Source organism: Lontra canadensis, unplaced genomic scaffold (genome assembly GCF_010015895.1).
Source record: "Lontra canadensis isolate GAN:19392208 unplaced genomic scaffold, GSC_riverotter_1.0 scaffold69, whole genome shotgun sequence".
Lineage (NCBI taxonomy): Eukaryota > Metazoa > Chordata > Mammalia > Carnivora > Mustelidae > Lontra > Lontra canadensis.
In genome coordinates this window covers 3985726-4004211 of record NW_022631063.1, presented here as the reverse complement: position 1 = coordinate 4004211, position 18486 = coordinate 3985726, and the positions used below count along the sequence as shown (strand labels likewise).

General features: G+C 35.7%; 1 protein-coding gene across 2 annotated transcripts in view; it reads left to right on the top strand.

The window, feature by feature from the left end:
* TTC21B (tetratricopeptide repeat domain 21B) overlaps positions 1 to 18486 on the top strand; it is a 77570-nt gene that overhangs the window by 16664 nt on the left and 42420 nt on the right. For both annotated transcript variants that reach the window (XM_032880351.1, XM_032880352.1), the window contains 9 exons: positions 2005 to 2089; positions 3253 to 3351; positions 5321 to 5513; positions 6006 to 6103; positions 6411 to 6611; positions 10292 to 10421; positions 13964 to 14121; positions 15609 to 15833; positions 17567 to 17805. In XM_032880351.1, coding sequence (XP_032736242.1) covers positions 2005 to 2089; positions 3253 to 3351; positions 5321 to 5513; positions 6006 to 6103; positions 6411 to 6611; positions 10292 to 10421; positions 13964 to 14121; positions 15609 to 15833; positions 17567 to 17805 — 1428 coding nt within the window. The remainder of the gene's footprint in view (positions 1 to 2004; positions 2090 to 3252; positions 3352 to 5320; positions 5514 to 6005; positions 6104 to 6410; positions 6612 to 10291; positions 10422 to 13963; positions 14122 to 15608; positions 15834 to 17566; positions 17806 to 18486) is intronic.

The window sequence follows — 18486 nt, the reverse complement described above, 5'->3', positions numbered from 1 at the left end:
TTGTCCTAAAACCTCATGACATCTGTATCCAGCTGGTACAAAGGCAAAGAGGGTGGAGGAGTCATTCCACTTTTCTTAAAAGCCCAGGTCTAGAAGTGGCATACGTTGCCTTGTGTCCAGAGGGCCACCTCTAGTGGCAAAGGTGGCAGGAAAATGTAAGCTAGATGTGTGCCCAAGCAAGTGAAGAGAGAATGGAGTTGAGGGGACAAATTGCAGTCTCTTCCTCACATATGCATGTTTGAAATTCTGGAAGACACCACCAAATTGTTTTCCTAAGAATTTATACTAATTTATGCTCCCATCAGTAGTCTACTGGATGCCCCCTCCTCCAACCTTAACCAATTCTGGCTGTTACCAGTGTGGTATTTTTTTTTTGTTTGTTTTTATTTTTGACAATCTGATAGAATAAAAATGGTAGAATCTGGTAGAATAAAACCTTATTTTTATTTTCATTTCTTCAATTATGTTGAGATTGAGTATCTTTTTAATAGTAAAAGCTGACTTTCCCCCTATATACTGACTGGTCCTTTTTTAAATATATTTTTTAGGTCAAGTTCTTCATCACATTTCTTTTTTGATAGTTTTCTTGGCTCTTCTTCTGCAGTTGACTGCCAGAATTAACTTACCAAGTTTAAAAAAATAAAAAAGAAAGAAATCTTACAAGATTTTGGTTTGAATTACATTCAATCTATAGATTATTTGGGAGAAAAACTTTTTTAACTAAAGTGTGTATTATCATGTGTCATTAGAGCATATAGGACCGTAGCAAACAACTACAGATCTCAGGGCATATGACTGTAAGCACTCATTTCTCACTATGGTAGGGACCCTCTGACCTCGACCAAGCTTGTGTGGTGTTCTGCTTCCAATTTTAAATCCAGCTGGCTGGGTGTGGCAACTCACTGCAGTTTGGTCTCTCTGGTCAGCTCTAGGATTGTTCTCTGGGCTCAAGCCAGAGAGCAGCAGCTATCCAGAGGAAACTCTTCTCGTGGAGATAGCAGAGATGCGTGAGAACAGGCAGAAATATTTAATGCCTCCGAAACTTTGGGGGTGGTACACTGCCACTCCTATTCACATTCCATTGACCAATATAAGGAAAATGTCCAAATCCATAGCTAAGAAGCAGTAAAGTACATGTCAGCATTTATATGAGGAACTGCTCACTTTCATGGCAGAAAGCTTATATTAATGGAAGGTGGGAAGATTGAGGCTAATAATTCAATATGCCATACCATTCATGATGATAAACCTAGTGTGTAGGTTACCCTATTTGTTCAGTTTCTTTTTCAAATTTCCTTGAGTAAAGTTTAGGAATTTATATAGCTTTTGCATGTTTTTTACAAAGTTTTTTGGGAAAGGGGAGTTGTTCCTTTTACTAATAGGGTATTTTTCCATAATTTTTTCTGATTTGTTTTTTTCACATAGGAATCTCTTTTAATGTTGTGAATTACATTAATAGATTTTAAAATGTTTAACCCATTTTTTCATTGCTGAAAGTCTTGCAATAATAAATCTTCCTGGTCAAGGTGAATTCTTCTTCTTCTTCTTTTTTTTTTTTTTTTGAGAGGGCAGGGGTGTTGGGGGGAGGGAGAGAGAGAATTTTAGACAGGCTCCACACTCCACACAGAACCTGATGTCACTGCCCTGAGATCATGACCTGAGCCGAAATCAAGAGTCGGACACTTAACCGACTGAGCCATCCATTATTCTTTTAATACACTGTTGGATATGGTTAATACTTTATTTAGGATTGCCAAAGGATTTAAAGAGACTGATACAATCTATTCATATCTTTTTTAAACATATTAAAGATTAAGATTCAGAGATTATTTTTTAGCTTAAATAATGAGGTTGATAATTTTCATAAAAGGTATATTATTTTACTAATTAAAATTGTTACTTAGACAGTGGAATAGTCAGACCAGCAAACTGCCTTTTCAGACCCTCAGATGAAAGAAAGCACATTAAGTCTATTTCAACATTATGTGAAATATTTTTTTGCAGGTTAATGCTTCAAGATAATCAAAATGTGGAAGCGCTAAGAATCCTGGCTCTTTACTATTTGTGTAGGGAGGGGGACATAGAGAAGGTAAGTTGTATTGTACTATTTAGGTTTCCTGTAGTAAAAAATACATAGTTACAGACACATATGCCCATACGTTAGAACCTTGAAGAGCCCTTTCAGAATGTATGCCATGGTAATTTTTACTTGAATTCCAGAAATACACTTTAACACAGTGATGCGCTTCTTAAATCAACTAATAAAGCAAAAATATCGAATAGTTAAAATACCTTGAAAATTCCTTAAATCAATTACGTTATATGTGGTTTTCTACATAAAACTCCCATGCGTGATTAATGTAACTGGTGATAGGTAAGAAAGAATATATATGCAAAATGTAGTCCTTAGTTTTTTTTAAAGTTTAACTGAGTTTGTGTAATTTAAATGGGTTCAGGATGACATCCCATTGGACCTTATAATATAATTCCTGTTTCTGTAGTAATGAGCACATTGATTAGGTGCTAGGTTATGGAATGCCAAAATCCAGTCTGAAGCAAATAGTATTGTAAAATAGTATCATATAGTATATTATATAGTAGTAGATTTGAATTGTGTTTAGTCTGGTTAGATTGTTAAATGTGACAGGAACAAGTAAGTTCTTCAGTAAATACCAGGGGAATTTTACTAGGGGCAGCTCTTCAGTAAATTTTCCAAGCATTGAAATAACTTACAGCATGTTAGTTTTTCTATTCCAGAGAGTATTTTAAATATAAACCAGACTATACAGGTAATCAAAAATCTGATCTCATATAATATTAATGTTTATAATTTTATTATCTATATCTCATGGGTGTCATGAACTAATTGTTGGAGAGGGAGCTGGGCATATATCGTTAATTGAATATTATGGGTTCTCTTTACCCACCAAGAGGTTTCCATTCAAAAACAGATATTTTAAAAACACACTTGATTTATTTTATTTTATTTTTTTAAAAGATTTATTTATTTAAGTAATTTCTATACCCAATGTGGGACTCAAACTCATGACGCAAGATCAAGAGTCACATGCTGCCTGAACCAGCCAGGGACCCCTAAAAAACACATTTTAAATCTCAGTTCTTTATTCGTAATTCTTGAGCTTTTTAAAAGAACCTTTAATATATTTCACAACATAGATTTTATTAGTGTATATGTCATGTATTCTTTTTTTCTTAGTTTATTTTAAAATTATCCTGATACTTTTGTTTCAGGCTGCCACCAAGCTGGAAAACTTAGAGAATGCATTGGATGCCATGGAACCCCAGAATGCTCAACTTTTTTATAAGATCACAGTAGCCTTCAGCAGAACTGTAAGAGTGCCTGCTGTACAGCAGAGCTTTGTTATCTGTGGCTAGGAATATTAAATAAGTCACAAAGGTTGAAGCATCAAAGAGCATATGGCCTAGAATGAAAATAATGTACGTGTGTAAATATGTGATACATTCGTAAGAAAGGCAGTTCAGGGGAGATATGATTTCTAACCATAAGAAGATTTCATGGAGGTGGGAAAGGATAGGGAAGTGAGAAATTCCAAAGGAAGTGGGAAGCCATTTATTAATCGGAGCATAGGATTTTTTTTTTTTTAAGATTTTATTTATTTGACAGACAGAGATCACAAGTAGGCAAAGAGGCAGACAGAGAGAGAGGAGGAAGCAGGCTCTCCGCAGAGCAGAGAGCCCGATATGGGGCTCGATCCCAGGACCCCGGGATCATGACCTGAGCTGAAGGCAGAGGCTTTACCTCACTGAGCCACCCAGGTGCCCCAGAACATAGGATTTATAACTAGGGTTATTCTTTATTTTGTTTTTTTGAAACTGCGGTTTACCCTTGAACAACACAGGTTTGAACTGTGTGAGTCCACTGACTGCAGATGTATTCAATCAATACAGTATTGTATTTTCCTTATTATTTTCTTTTCTCTAACTTTATTGTAAGAATATATAACATAGAAAATAAGCATTAATAGACTGTGTTTAGGTTATCAGGAAGGCGTGGTCAGTAGTAGGCTATTAATAGTTACGTGTTTGGGAAGTCAAAAATTATATGCAGATTTTCGACTGTGTGGTGTGGCAGAGGCAGGGGAGGGCATGGGTGACAGCACCCTCACCTCTGCGTTATTCAAGGGTCATTTGTATTTGAAAAACAGTTCTAACATGGGTAAGAGACAATTTTGGTGTGGGAAATGGCTGGGATCTTTTTTTTTTTTAATTTTTATTAACATATAATGTATTATTTGCACCAGGGGGTAGAGATCTGTGAATCGTCAGGCTTATATACTTCACAGCACTTACCATATTAATGTAATAGTAAAGAAATGTTTCATTACAATATCCAGTATAAAGAAGATAATCAGGAATGGAATAGAAAAATACTGCAGAATCTCAAAATCAATACAAGGACTGAAAGAATTGAAAAGGTCTTAATTAAACTAGGGAAAAAATAAGGAAAATGATATATACAAGCAGGTGAAATACTAGATATAAAATTGAAAGAAAAAATCAAGGATCGTAATTATTAAATGACATGAGGAAACAATTCTTTTTTTAAAAAACAGATTGTCAGATTGTGTGAAATTTAAAGGGAAAAAATCTGTGCTATTAACAAAAGTTTAAGTTAAGGAAGATATTTACCTTTTTTATTTACTTTATTGCCAGATAATTTATTTTCATTCGTTTTTAAATAAGCTTACAAAAATTTAAGCAGTTTAGTATTTTTTCTCTTAAAAGTTATTATGTTAGAATATTGCATACTTACTTTAGCAGAGTTTCCATTTCTTGAAATATTTTTGAACCTTTTTTCACAAAGATTCTAATGAGTAATCTTTTAAAATATTCACCCTGGTGGCATACGTCAACTTAGGGGGAAAGCAAATCCTTAAACAATCATGAGACAGTTAAAAAACTTTGAAAAAAGTTCTAAAAGGTATTCTTGTACAGCAACATCATTGTAGTATACTTTTTAAGAAGCCATTGTTTAAAATAGCTCATTAGGATTTTAAGTTCTGTTTGGGTATAATCTCTTGCTGTGCTATCTAGATGGTAAATAGAGAAGTCATATTTTTCTTTGATTATTACTTTTTTTCTATTTCTGTGAAGTACAAATACTTTGTATCTTTTTATTCTATTTCTATGAAGTTTTATTTTTCTTTGATTATTAAATACTTTTTAAACATTCTACTTCTATGAAGTACAAATAATTTGTATCTTTAGGAAAAAATAATTCTCTCACGTGAGTAGAAGTGTTTGACTTTCTAGTCTGAAATTTCTTTTTTCTTTTTAGTGTGGGCGAAGTCAACTCATTCTTCAAAAAATTCAGACATTGCTAGAAAAAGCTTTTAGTTTAACCCCTCAGCAATCAGAATTTGCTACAGAACTTGGATACCAGATGATTTTACAAGGAAAAGTTAAAGAAGCACTGAAGTGGTATAAGACCGCCATGACACTTGATGAAACTAGCGTCCCTGCACTAATTGGTAGGCCCGCTCTTTCTAAATGTTCCTCAGATAGATGCAAGTCATTAATTCCCTTAAATATCTGCTGTGAAAGAAGAAAAAAATGTATGTTGTGGTTTTCTAAAATTAAACTGTCCTCCATTATCCGCAATAGAAAAAAAACCAGGAATCTTTAAAATGAAGTTTTAATTTCTTAAGTTATTATCTTGAGAGAACAGATTTTTATGAGGTAATTCCTATAAATCCTGATTTTCTTAGTAACTGATTTTATTTGGGTACAGAGCTGCCCATTTTATTTTCTTTTATTTTAAATCTGAAGTAGTATTGCTTTAATGTCTAATGCTTTCTTATAATTTATTAATACTTTATTATGGAGGGAAAATCTTTTATTAATGTTTGTGTTAGCTTGATGTGTACATGCCAATTGATGTGGACTTTTATTAATGTTTGTGTTAGCTTGACGTGTACATGAATTGATGTGGACTTGGGCTGTTTTGTTGTGTTTGGTTTTAGGATTTATCCGATGTCAGTTAATTGAAGGGCAGTTACAGGATGCAGACCAGCAGCTAGAATTCCTTAGGGAAATTCAGCAGTCTATTGGAAAATCTGCGGTAAAGTGTTTTATTTTATCAGATCCTAAATACTGTTTATAAAATACGAGATTTTAAATTTTAGTAATAGTAGTGGCTTTAGCGTTAATATACATTAATTTTAATATATAATTGCATTTACTAACTTACCTCCGCACAGGATTAGACTTTAAATATTCTTGTATAAGATTCTAAAAGTTTGTCCAAGCTAATACTGAAATTTGAACAAATAATGCACATAAATAGCACTTCATAAACATTTGAAATCTAAGTGGAAATAAGTGACTTTACAACTGAATGGCATAATTAATGACTGCTTAATTTCTAGGAATTAACCTATTTACATGCAATTCTTGCTATGAAGAAAAATAAACGACAAGAAGAAGTTATTAATTTGTTAAATGATGTTCTGGACACTCATTTTTCAAATTTAGAAGATTTACCACTTGGCATACAGTATTTTGAGAACTTAAATCCTGATTTCTTGCTAGAAATTATTACAGAATATCTGAATTTTTGTCCAATGCAGGTAAGTAATTCTTTCTGAGCCTTATTTTCAATGAAAATATTTTCAACACCACTTACATGATGTTTTATAAAATGTATTAATAAATTGTCCTTCATGTGTTAGATTAGTGATCTTAAGATTAGCATCTTACAATAGTAGTATTTGTATCTATATTAGTCGAAATAGTTTTTATATCAGAATATTTATACCAATGACTGCTATCAAATAATAAATGTATTGGTTTACAAATATTCACCTAGAATTGATATAATTGTAAAATCTTCAGTTTAGAAGTATTATTAGAAGTCATTTAATTCAGACATGCATGTGATACTTGAATCTGCTCCACAGCAACCAGGTTAAGTGCCCATCCAACCCGTGGGTGCATTCAAAAATGCAGTTCTTACTCTAGGACTAGGACTATTAGACTATATTCCTATGTTGTCAGACTCAGCTTTTTGTTAAAAAAATTTCACCCATTTCCTGGTCCGCCTTCTCTCTGGAGTGCACAGAGCAAGTCCACTTTCTTCGCCAAAGCAAAGATTATTCCTCATCATAACACAGACCTTTGGATTTTAGAAATTAAGTTTTCACGTTCTGCCTAAACAATTCCAGGTTTTTAGCCATTTATTTTTTATATAACGTAGTTAGAACCCTGGCCATGAGGACGGCCTTATTTTGTCAGTAAGCTCTTGGTAAGATAACTGTTCCATGTATGGGTTTGGCCTTGGCAGATCCTCTTCTTCCCTAATTCTGGGGGTTCCTCGAGCTTTCTTTTGTGAATCATATTATATTATTGACCCCTGTTGAATTAATAGTTACCTAAAATCCTTAGATCTATTATTCAGTGTAACTGAGGACTTAGGTGTAGACTCTTTCCCTAGGAAATTTCATCTCCTCATATTCATCTCATAATTCCAGATTATCATATTGTTTTAGATCCTGATTGTCGTCTATTTTATATGGATCTTTACCGTCCTCCATGATCTGCCTTACCTACCTCTGAGTAGAACTGAAGATGGAACCTTTTATTGTATTCTCAGAGAGTTCTTTCCAAATTTATGTAGGTAGATCCATTAGTCAGCACTCTTGTTATTATAGAAAGTGAGTAGCTGACTTGACATTACTGTACTCAGCTCATGATTCAGTACAGGAATATCTTAAGAGAGAGTACCAAATACTTCATTGCTAAAAGCATAGTTCTTAGCATTCTCCCTGATTTACAGCTTCCTTGTATTGAGGAAATGAGGATAATGGCCTTTCTTTAGGGAAGCCATGCTGCTGTTTTGATCACCACATCCTTTTCCAGACTTTTCCTAATCTATTTTAAATTAACCCTTCTTAACTATGGAGAACAAAACTGAGGGTTGCTGGAGGGGAGGCGGGTGGGGGGTGGCTAAATGGGTGATGGGGATTAAGGAGGGCACCGGTTATGATGGGCCCTGGGTGTTGTATGTAAGTGCTGAATCACTGAATTCTACATCTAAAACCACATTGGAGTGTAAACTAACTAGAATTTAAATAAAAACTTGAAAAGAAAGAAAAATAAATTAACCCTTCTGGAATAACACCCAGGATCAATCCCAGTGTCCCCTGTCGTGATCTGTTTTCAGTTGCTTAGAGTTGGAAGTTCCAGTACTTGAGCAGTATTCAGAATTCACTCAGCAAATGCTTGTAGAGTACCCAGGGCTCTGCTTGGAGCTGGCGAGGTTGTTGTGAAGGAGTAAACCACAGCCTTTGCCCTCTTGAAGCATACAGAACTCACAGAGGAGACAGGTAATACAGTCAAGTCAGTGAGGTAATAGAAAATAACAGACTAGGGTAGGGGTGGTGATTTTGGATAAATGGTCTGGTTAGGCCTCATTAAGACGGTAAAAGTTAAAACTTCAGATGTTCATGTGGAAATACGGTATAGATTGTCTCAGGCACAGGAACAGTTGTGCCGTGGCCTGAAGGGACATGGGAGACTAAAGTGACCTGGATGCAGTGAGGAGGAGGTCACAGCAGAGGATACCAGACCTCGTAGGGCCTTAGAGATCGTTGTCAGTCCCCCAGCATCAGATCTGAGCACAGTGGGGAACCAGGTTTCCAGCATGATCTGACTCAGCAGTTTAAAAGGATTTCTCTGGAAGCTCTGCTAAGAAGTAATTGTAGGTGGAGCAAGAGATAATGTGTTAAGTGGAAATTATGTCCCCGGTCCACGACATGCTGTGTTCCTGCGGTCTAACCTTTGTCAGCGTGACGGCTCCTCATTAGCACAGAGTGCTGCTTTCATGGGGAAACATCCGGAGGACAGACTTGTCTGTCCTCCAGCTCTGTTCCTTTCCCCATTTATAAAGGTTTTTTTTTTTTTTTTTTAATCAAACAGATGTTATCTTAGAGATTGTCCGTATGTGCTTCACTCTGAAAGTGTTTACAGTAAAAATGCTGGTGATTCTCTAAGAAATAATTTTGTCAATAAATAATTCTTAGCAAATGGCAAAGAACCTTAACCTCACTATATCACCTATACTTTCACTGTGTTCAAGTGAAAAAATATGTTTAAAGAATTTACTCTGTATTCATTACTGTTTGAAAACATGTGAAATTCCAGTCTTCAAGACAGGTAAGACCCTAGCCATATAAAAGCAAAACAAAATACAAAACTATGATGGGATTGTATAAGATGATACAGAATGCTAAATTTTATTACACAGATCATAAGTGCTGTAGAAATTTAAATAAGTTGAGGTATTCTAGGCACCAATGGTCATATTTTGAAATTCTTTTTGAAATTTTTCACCTTTTTTTTTGTGCTGCAAGGTAGCAAGGAGATGTGGCACTTTCTTGTCAGTAACAACATCTCAGGGTAGAAGTGATTGTCTACTGAGACCATACTCTAGCCAGGAATATATATTTGCAGGGTATAGGGGGATGATGGGGAAGATTATTTTTCAAATAAAGGACGCAGAATTAGTAGGGGAAAACATGGAGAGTGAACATTTGACATTTAAATTCTAATATCACATTTGTAGCTTGTGAGTCGGTAACCATTGGATAAAAATCGGTTGGATAGACAGCCATTAAAACAATAAATGTTCTAGTACTGTTTTTGTTATCATATTCACTGCAAATTAATAAAGCGAGAAACTAAAAAAAACCTTTGAGGACCTTCAGCATGCCAGCAGAAAATGTGAAGGTATGAGACATTTCGTGTAGTACACATGAGTGTGTTCTACCTTCTGATTTCTACTAGGAAAAAAAAGAGAATTTTCAGAAACTGATCGTACAGTACTGTAGGGGGCAATGCAAGTTACCGAACTGAATAAATCACCAGGCAGATCAAGAATTAGAATTCACATTGCCTCGACTCTCAATTCCAGCAAGAAATTCTGCCTTTCAGTTATCTTTCCTTTGAATATCTTTCCTTCACAGTTTTTGAACAAATACACTCCTTTCATGTTATCAAATCTGTTAATTGTGTAATAATTTCATAACTATTTTACTGAATAAAAGCCATTAATTGTATGGTCTGTTCATAGATCCCAGAGACATAAATTAGTATTAGTCACATTATGGTAAAGATATGCAAAAGCAGAATAACAGAAATTTTGGAAAAATATATAGTTTTTCTGGTTTTACTAAAGTTTAATATGTGTGTTCACTTTTAACTAAATACTATAGTAAACTTATAAAATGATATGCTAATTTGTTTTATTTAGCCTGCAAGTCCTGGCCAACCTATTTCTCCACTTCTCAGACGTTGTACCTCAATCCTGGAGACTATAGTAAGAACTGTACCAGGCCTTCTGCAAGCTGTCTTCCTAATAGCAAAAGTGAAATATTTATCAGGTAGAATATACTTAAAAACTTAAAATAACTTTTTTATTCTGATGTTGACAAAATCAAGGGTAAATTAAGTACGCCACTTATATGGAGAATAGTCACATAGATGTGTTTTACTTGTGCACAAATAAGTAATTTTAATCCAAAATAAAATTGTATAATATTCACTTTTTAATTCTTTAAAAATTACAATAAACTTCTGTTTTTCAAGTGAATAGTTGGGTAAGTGCAGTTGTACCACTTAATAAAAAAGTCCGTCAGATACTTAGATGGTAGTAAAAACTTAGAGTCTTTGGTCCATAGTTATTGACTCATTGGTATAGCCAGATGCAAGGTTTACCAGGTTTTGGGCCTTTATGAAGTGTATTGATTAATTGATAATTAGTTATACATAATCTGTGATTATGTATAGCTAAAAAAATAACCCCAGATATATAACATTAACTTTTTAGGACACACAGATTTGTGACTATATACATAATATAGTCATAATATATATACATATATACGTAATATATACATAGTAGACATAGTAGACCAACCTTTGGGACTTATATTTATGTATCTTTTCTAGATGAATGCCATGCAAAGTAAATAAAATTTATAAAAGCATAAGGTTTAGAAACCAACCTAAAGGTATTATCCTAAACAATTATTTCTTACATATAATGGAGAGAAAAGATTGACTTTGCTAATTTTTTGGACCTCAGTTTTAACTGTTAAAAAAAAATAGATGATCTCAAAAGCTTGTATCTCTAAAATATTCTAGATATAAAAAGTGGCTCTGTAATAACTTCTTCTGGTTAAGTTCTGTTGAGTGACATGGTATTTCTACTTTGCTCTTAGTTCAAATGGTATTATCTACTAAGTAGTTAAACTGGGATTTTGAGTTCTGTTATATTTTTTAGACATTTATTATTTTGAAAATTGATAAAAATCAGCCTTAATGTAGTAATTCTTAATTGCCAAAGTCTCTAGAAATGAAAATCTCATATGACCCCATTTTTGAAAACAGCAGCCTTAAATCATTTGAAATAGTGCTGCCATATGTCCAAATAGCAGTGTCCTTATAAATTGCCAAGTACAATGACTTCTAACCCCAGAACTACTCAGAGTTGGACCAGACTTCCCTGGTTAAGGGCACAGACAGAAGCTACAAGTTCTGAGTTTGCCAAAGCCACCTGAGCTTCTGACTAGCTGGCTACAAATTTGGGGTTTCTATGACTCCTCAGGTTCAGATTCACTAGAATGCCTCCTAGAATTCAGGATATTGCTAGACTCATGATTAAAGTTTTAGTATAGCAAAAGGATACTATACCAAACCATGGAAGGGGAGAGATCCACAGGGTGAAGGCCTGGGAAGGTTCCAGATGTGAAGCTGCCATTGTTCACTGTCTATAGAGTCAGTATACATCGACATGCCAACACGTGTGTATATGACAATACATAGAGAGCATTAACAACCAGGGCAGCTCACCCCAAGTTTAGAGTTTTTATTAGAGTTTCATTATATAGGCATGACTGAATCATTGGGCATGTGATTGAACTCAGTCTCCAGGGTCCTGCTCCCCCATTCAGGTAGATAACATGTAGTTCAGAGCCCCAGTCCTCTCCATGGTTGGTCTTTCTGGCATGGCTCATCATGAGTCATATTCTTAACATAAGCTATCTAGGGCTTACTGTTCATCTTCTTACTTACATAATGTAAGTTCTTACTTACATAAATGATCAAAGTCAACCTCAACAAAGATACTTCTCTCACGCAGGAAATTCCAAGATTTTAAGACTCTCTCCCAGGAACCTGGGACAAAGGCCAGCCAAATTCTGTTTTACATAGGACTTTAGCAAAGACATACTTGCAGGACAGAAGTGTCTTTCATTTTTCACTTAAGGGAAATTGGGCTGCTCTTAGATAAAAGTGTGATATTGTTGGGTTCTTCGTTTATATGGCTATTTTCTTCAACACTGATGACCCATTTCTCATTTTTAAATATTTAGTGACCTTCTAAGTACTGACCACGCATCTTTCCCTCCCATCACTCTTAAAAGAAAAACAAAGATTCTGATCTCAGTCATTCGCACAGTCTTCATGTTCTTCAGTCTCTTATTTGTAAACCCCGGTTCTTTTCCTGTGTGCTTTCCCCCTTAGCAGTAACCTCCGGGTTATCTCCTTAATCCTTTTCCTCCTTAAAGAACATGGGAGTGGTAATTCGCACGCCAGTTTATTTACTTAACCTTCCCATTTCCTATTTCCTTCTCTGCCTGTTCAGTTCTCAAGTATTCGCGTATATCACAACAATAAATAGTCCAATATTATTTATTATGTTTGCTGGTTGATTGACACATTTTGTTACTGTGTTCAGTATGTTATTATGCAGCCTCAACCCGTTACTTGTTTATTAATCTTCTGTCTCTAAGAAATTGTTTTCTATTTAGATGGATTGTGTCATTGGTAGGTTGGGCCTTTGGGAACTGGAAGCTCTAACTGTAAGCCTTGTTTGTTCTGTTGAGGTATCAGGTGAGGTTAAGGAGTAAGATGGAACAGAGAGTAATTCAGGGTCTGTTCTTCCCCAGTGCCCCTAGTGACGTTGAATGGGGAGCTGGGCTCCTCTACCTACTTAACACCAGTCAGTGAGATGGGTTTAGGCAGATTGCTATGGGTTACATCACTAGAAAGTTTTTCTAGAACCTGGAGTTTATACTTTTCCTTCTCTGAAGAGCCTCTTTCTACCCATCTACCAGCCCAAGCTTAAAAGATTCCTCCATTCCTGTCATTTTAATTTTGATCATTTCTTCCATCTAAGACTCCCAGATAAACAGAGGATGTGTGTCCAAAACATTGGCTGTTACACTTGGCATTTAAAGGCATATTAGGGGGCGCCTGGGTGGCTCAGTGGGTTAAGCCGCTGCCTTCGGCTCAGGTCATGATCTCAGGGTCCTGGGATCGAGTCCCGCATCGGGCTCTCTGCTCAGCAGGAAGCCTGCTTCCCTCTCTCTCTCTCTCTCTCTGCCTGCCTCTCTGTCTACTTGTGATCTCTCTCTGTCAAATCAATAAATAAAAAATCTTAAAAAAAAAGCATATTAAATCACTGTCTCCTATTTCTGAATGTCTGGCATATATCCCTATGCTTTTTCTGTTATTTTATATACAGTGGTAAAATTTCTGGCCAAGGATGATTATAAGACTATAAATCCTTTCTTAATGTAAGTGACAGTACAGAATTCTAGCTATTTAAATATCTGGGTTTTGCAAAACTAACTGTAATGAAATTTTAAGTAAAAAGTTTTTTGATCAGGAAAATAGATAAAGGTACATTTCTAGTCCTCTCAGAAGTAGCAGTGGTGTTTGACTCTGATCTTTTCACAGCTTTCCCTGGTTTGCTCCTTATGGCTGGCCTGACTTACAGGAATATTATTTCATGAAGACTAGAAAGGGCTACCTGGGGCAGGTGGGCATGGAGTGATCCATAAACTACTTGTGTCCCTCCTCTCTCTCACATCTCTGTCTCTTAACCATTTGAATTATAATGCTTTGTTTCTCTTACAAGGTGACATTGAAGCAGCTTATAATAACCTGCAGCATTGCCTAGAACACAACCCTTCTTACGCAGATGCTCATCTCCTGATGGCTCAGGTTTATTTGTCTCAGGAAAAATTCAAATTGTGTTCTCAGTCACTTGAACTTTGTCTGAGCTATAATTTTAAGGTAAGTATTCCAAATTCAGGTGGATAAAACATACCACCCTCTTTGAACCTTTAGCAAGTGGTGACGTATTGTATTGTATTTTTTTTTTTTTGCCTGTAATGTTTTGCTAATAAATTTATTTTTAATGGAAAAAAGTTTGGATTTACAAGCAGTGGGAGAAAAAGTGGAGGTACTGTGGTGTAATTAAAAGCCTATATGGACTTGGAGACAGAAGACCTGGGGGTCAGTATCTGGTTTTCCCACTTTTCTCTCTCTGAACCTGTTTTCTTCTCTGTAAAACTCATATAATAACACCCTACAGTTATAGTGGGCATTAAGTGTAGTAATGGATGCATATAAAAGTAATTGTAAACTACAGAGCATTATGCCAGATGTTTTTATGTGTAAGAATTCTATTTTATTGCTTGTTTCTTTCCTGGATTGTGGGTTTTAATAACTTTTTAGAGTCATCATCAAAGAACACCTAGTCATTTTGAAAATTTTTATGTGCTTTGAGGATATAGACACACTGGACTTCTATCCCAAGATATTCTGTGTTACATCCCATATCCCTAAGCATTAGGGAAAATCATAGGTTCAGGTGCTTCCTGAACTACCTGGAGTCATGGAGGAGCTCCTCAGACTCTTGCTTTGGTTCACAGCGTCTTGAACCCTGTTATTTGAGGAGCCTTCAGTGGACTGGAGAAGTCAGGATTTGCAGAAGACAGTCCTCGCTTCTTAGATCAGTAGTTCTCAAGCCTAGTGATGCATTACCACCGTAGTGCCAGTACCTGGTCCCAATGAATCGAAATCTCTGAAAGAAGAGCAGAAGCACGAGTATTCACGCAGAGCCTACCGGAAAATGGGGTGCCTAGCTCAGGCTCACAGCCATAGCCTTAAGGATGATTGGAACCTTTCTAGACATTAGGTGGCTGCCCCATCACCTCATTCTGGATCATCTCCTGCCTTTGACTCCAGCTTTGATCTTTTTGTCATTTTCTTATATTGTCTGTATACACGTTTGGTACCCCAAATAAAGATAGACACTTCATAACTGTGTGTTTCAGAGTAGTATCAAAGTTTAAAACCAAGTTTGACGTGTTCTGAGATTTTTAATCTTAAAATTACAGAATAAAAGGGAAAAAACTGTGTTTCTAGAAATCTAATGACTTGATATCTATACTAGAAGTCCGGATAAGGTGTATTCCTTTTCTGAAAACTAAATTTCCTAGAATATATTTGCTAGCCCTGCAAGCTTTTTTTTTTTTTTTTTAATTTTTTCTTCTATCATGGTAAAAGCCCATAATCCCCTTGTTTGTCACCCAGGAGGATGCTAAGTAGTGGCAGGTTGCCTGAACCTGATTTAACACAATAGATGATCAAAAAGTTAATAAAAGGACAGAAATAGACCTCATGTATACAATCACAGGTAGACTGGTGGATTGTAAATTATGTGTTGGCGGTATAAGCACTCCAAGGAAGTATTTCTGAATACTGTTTTTTTTCAGGTGAGAGAATACCTTTTATACCATTTGATAAAAGCTCAGTCTCAAAAGAAAATGGGAGAAATAGCAGAAGCTATTAAAACTCTACATATGGCAATGAGTTTACCAGGAATGAGGAGAATTGGAGCTTCCTCAAAATCAAAATACAAAAAAACTGAAGTCGATGCAAACCATCGTTTATCAATCTTTCTTGAGTTGGTAGAGGTTCACCGCTTAAATGGAGAACAGGTAAGTCAAGTTTTAATTCAGTGGTTCAGCTCTGAACTTGGTTAGACAAGTATATGTATTAGTAGGAAATGAAAAAGCTGAAATTATTTCCTTGCTCAACTGGTCAAATTTAGAAAATTTATTTTTATTACTTTGAACCAAATCATGTCCTTTTGCAAGCCCCTGAGGTTAAACATAATTTGCACCTGGATGACCTCAGGTATCACTGTACTTTCATTAGCTGCCAGGCAAAATAATAATATATGTATAATATTATATGAGTAATAACATAAATTACTATGTACCATGAAACATATTAATGTAATATAATGAATATAGTAATATAATGTTCGATGACCTTGGCTACTGTGAAAGGTAATAATATTACATGGTTATCATTCTTTGGACTACTGAAAGGAGTCACACACACGCACACACACGTCTGTGCACACGCAGGTACTACTAGAAGCAAATAAAAGTACCAACCTCAAATTCTAATAGTTGAGAAAACAAAAGAACTATTTGATATATACACCTTTGGTAAATTCATAGGATGATCATAAAATCAAATACTTAAAATAATACATATAATAATAAATAGAAAGCAAGCAAGCCTGCACTTTTGAGAGAAGAGTCAAAGCCTTGTAGAAAATGAGGAACTTAACATCATTTATATCTGGTTTTCAGATTACAACAGTTGCTCATCAGTTATTTTCATATTTTAGTGGAAATTACGAAGGCTGTGTCTAGATAACTTGCCAAATCTCAAAATAATTTCTATTTCCTAATATATTAGCCTTAATATATATTTAAGGAGAACCAATTCTACCCTAGATAGTTGATTCTAAAATGCACTATTTTTTTTTTCACTTGTTAACATTTCTGAAATCAGAATGTCTTATAATCTCTTAAGTGGAGATGAATCCTAAAATAAGTGACATTTTAGATTCATTGAGGTACGGATTTGGAACTGGGGTAATGTATTCAGCTGAGGCATAGCAGAAATTAGGTCCTGGCATAGGCAATAAAGTAGTCTGTTAGTTAATGAAGAGCCATTTGGTACAAGGGAGGATTGTGGACTGGATCCCATCAAGGAGGCTGTAATGAGCATGGCTAAGAGTTCAGGCTCTGGGGTCAGGCTGCCTGAGTTTGGGTTCTGAGTCTGTCATTTGTTAACTTCTTAACTCTCCAAATTGCAGTTTCCTTACTGTAAGGTGGGGATAATGATAGCTACATCAGAGGATTTCTCTGAGAATTAAATGCGTGAATATAATGCTGAATGCAAAGTAAATGCTTATTAAATTTTAGCAGTAGCAGCAGCTCTCGTGTAGCAGCCGCCATTGTCCCAGTCATGAAAACACTTTTCAGGGCACCTGGGTAGCTCAGATAGTTAAGCGTCTGCCTGTGGCTGGGGTTGTGATCCTGGGTCCTGGGATTAAGTCCCACGTTGGGCTCTCTGCTCCTTGGGAAGCCTGCTTCTTCCTCTTCCTCTGCCTCTCTGTGTCTCTCATGAATAAATAAATAAAATCTTTAAAAGAATAAAAAAGAAAACACTTTTCAGCTAACAGATATTTTGAATTTGGTCTCTGAGTTTAGTTTTAAATTTTTGTACTTTTCAAAAATCTGTCAATATTTCCTGAAGATCCTAACTGTGCTAGCATTTACTGCTCATTCTGGATTAGGAGAAAATCTTCATTTCTAATGTAATTTGTTTAACATTTTGAAAGACTGTTATTTTAACTTCATCTTTACAGCACGAGGCAGCAAAAGTTTTACAAGATGCCATTCATGAATTTTCTGGGACATCTGAAGAATTACGTGTTACCATTGCTAACGCAGACCTGGCCCTGGCCCAAGGAGACGTGGAGCGGGCTTTAAGTATGCTTAGAAATGTCACAGCTGAGCAGCCTTATTTCATAGAGGTCAAGGAGAAAATGGCAGATATTTATCTGAAGCACAGAAAAGAGAAAATGTTATATATTACTTGTTACAGGTAAATGATCTCAACCCATTGTTGAGATACAACACACACTTGCTTCTTAAAATTAATTCCCAAATTTCTTTTTTTCTTTCTTTTAAGTGCTTTATAGTATAGACCCTTTCCATAACACGTTCAGCTGCCGATCACAATCACGCTAACCAAGCAATTCATTCTCCCTAAGACATAAACCATAGTGATTATGATTATTTCAGCCTGCGGCTTACTCTAGATTCTTAGCTGTCCTCCTTCATTATGTGATTTCTAGATCTTCAGTCTTCCTGTTTGGGAGGGGCAAAAGCAACAGTTACTTGCATTCTAATAGCTACAGAAAGCTGTGTAATGTATCAATTCCAGGCCATCTTTAATGCTCAGCGTAATAGCTCTAGCAATAGAAAATTATGGCTTAGTATGTACCACACTCAGGTGCGGATTACAAATTCTCCTTGGTGAAAGGTCAGGGACTTTAGAAGTTATGTCATATGTTGGTGTCCTTGGGGGTTACTGGGATACGCACATTCACCTGCATGCCCGTCTGTACATATGGACATACACACACACACACACACACACACACATACAGGTTGCTCTTACCTTTCTCCCCAAACAGAAAGATAAACATACAAGCACACACTTTATGTAAGAGAGAATCAGCATGTTTATCTGTTGAGAACATAGCAACATGTTGATGAATTC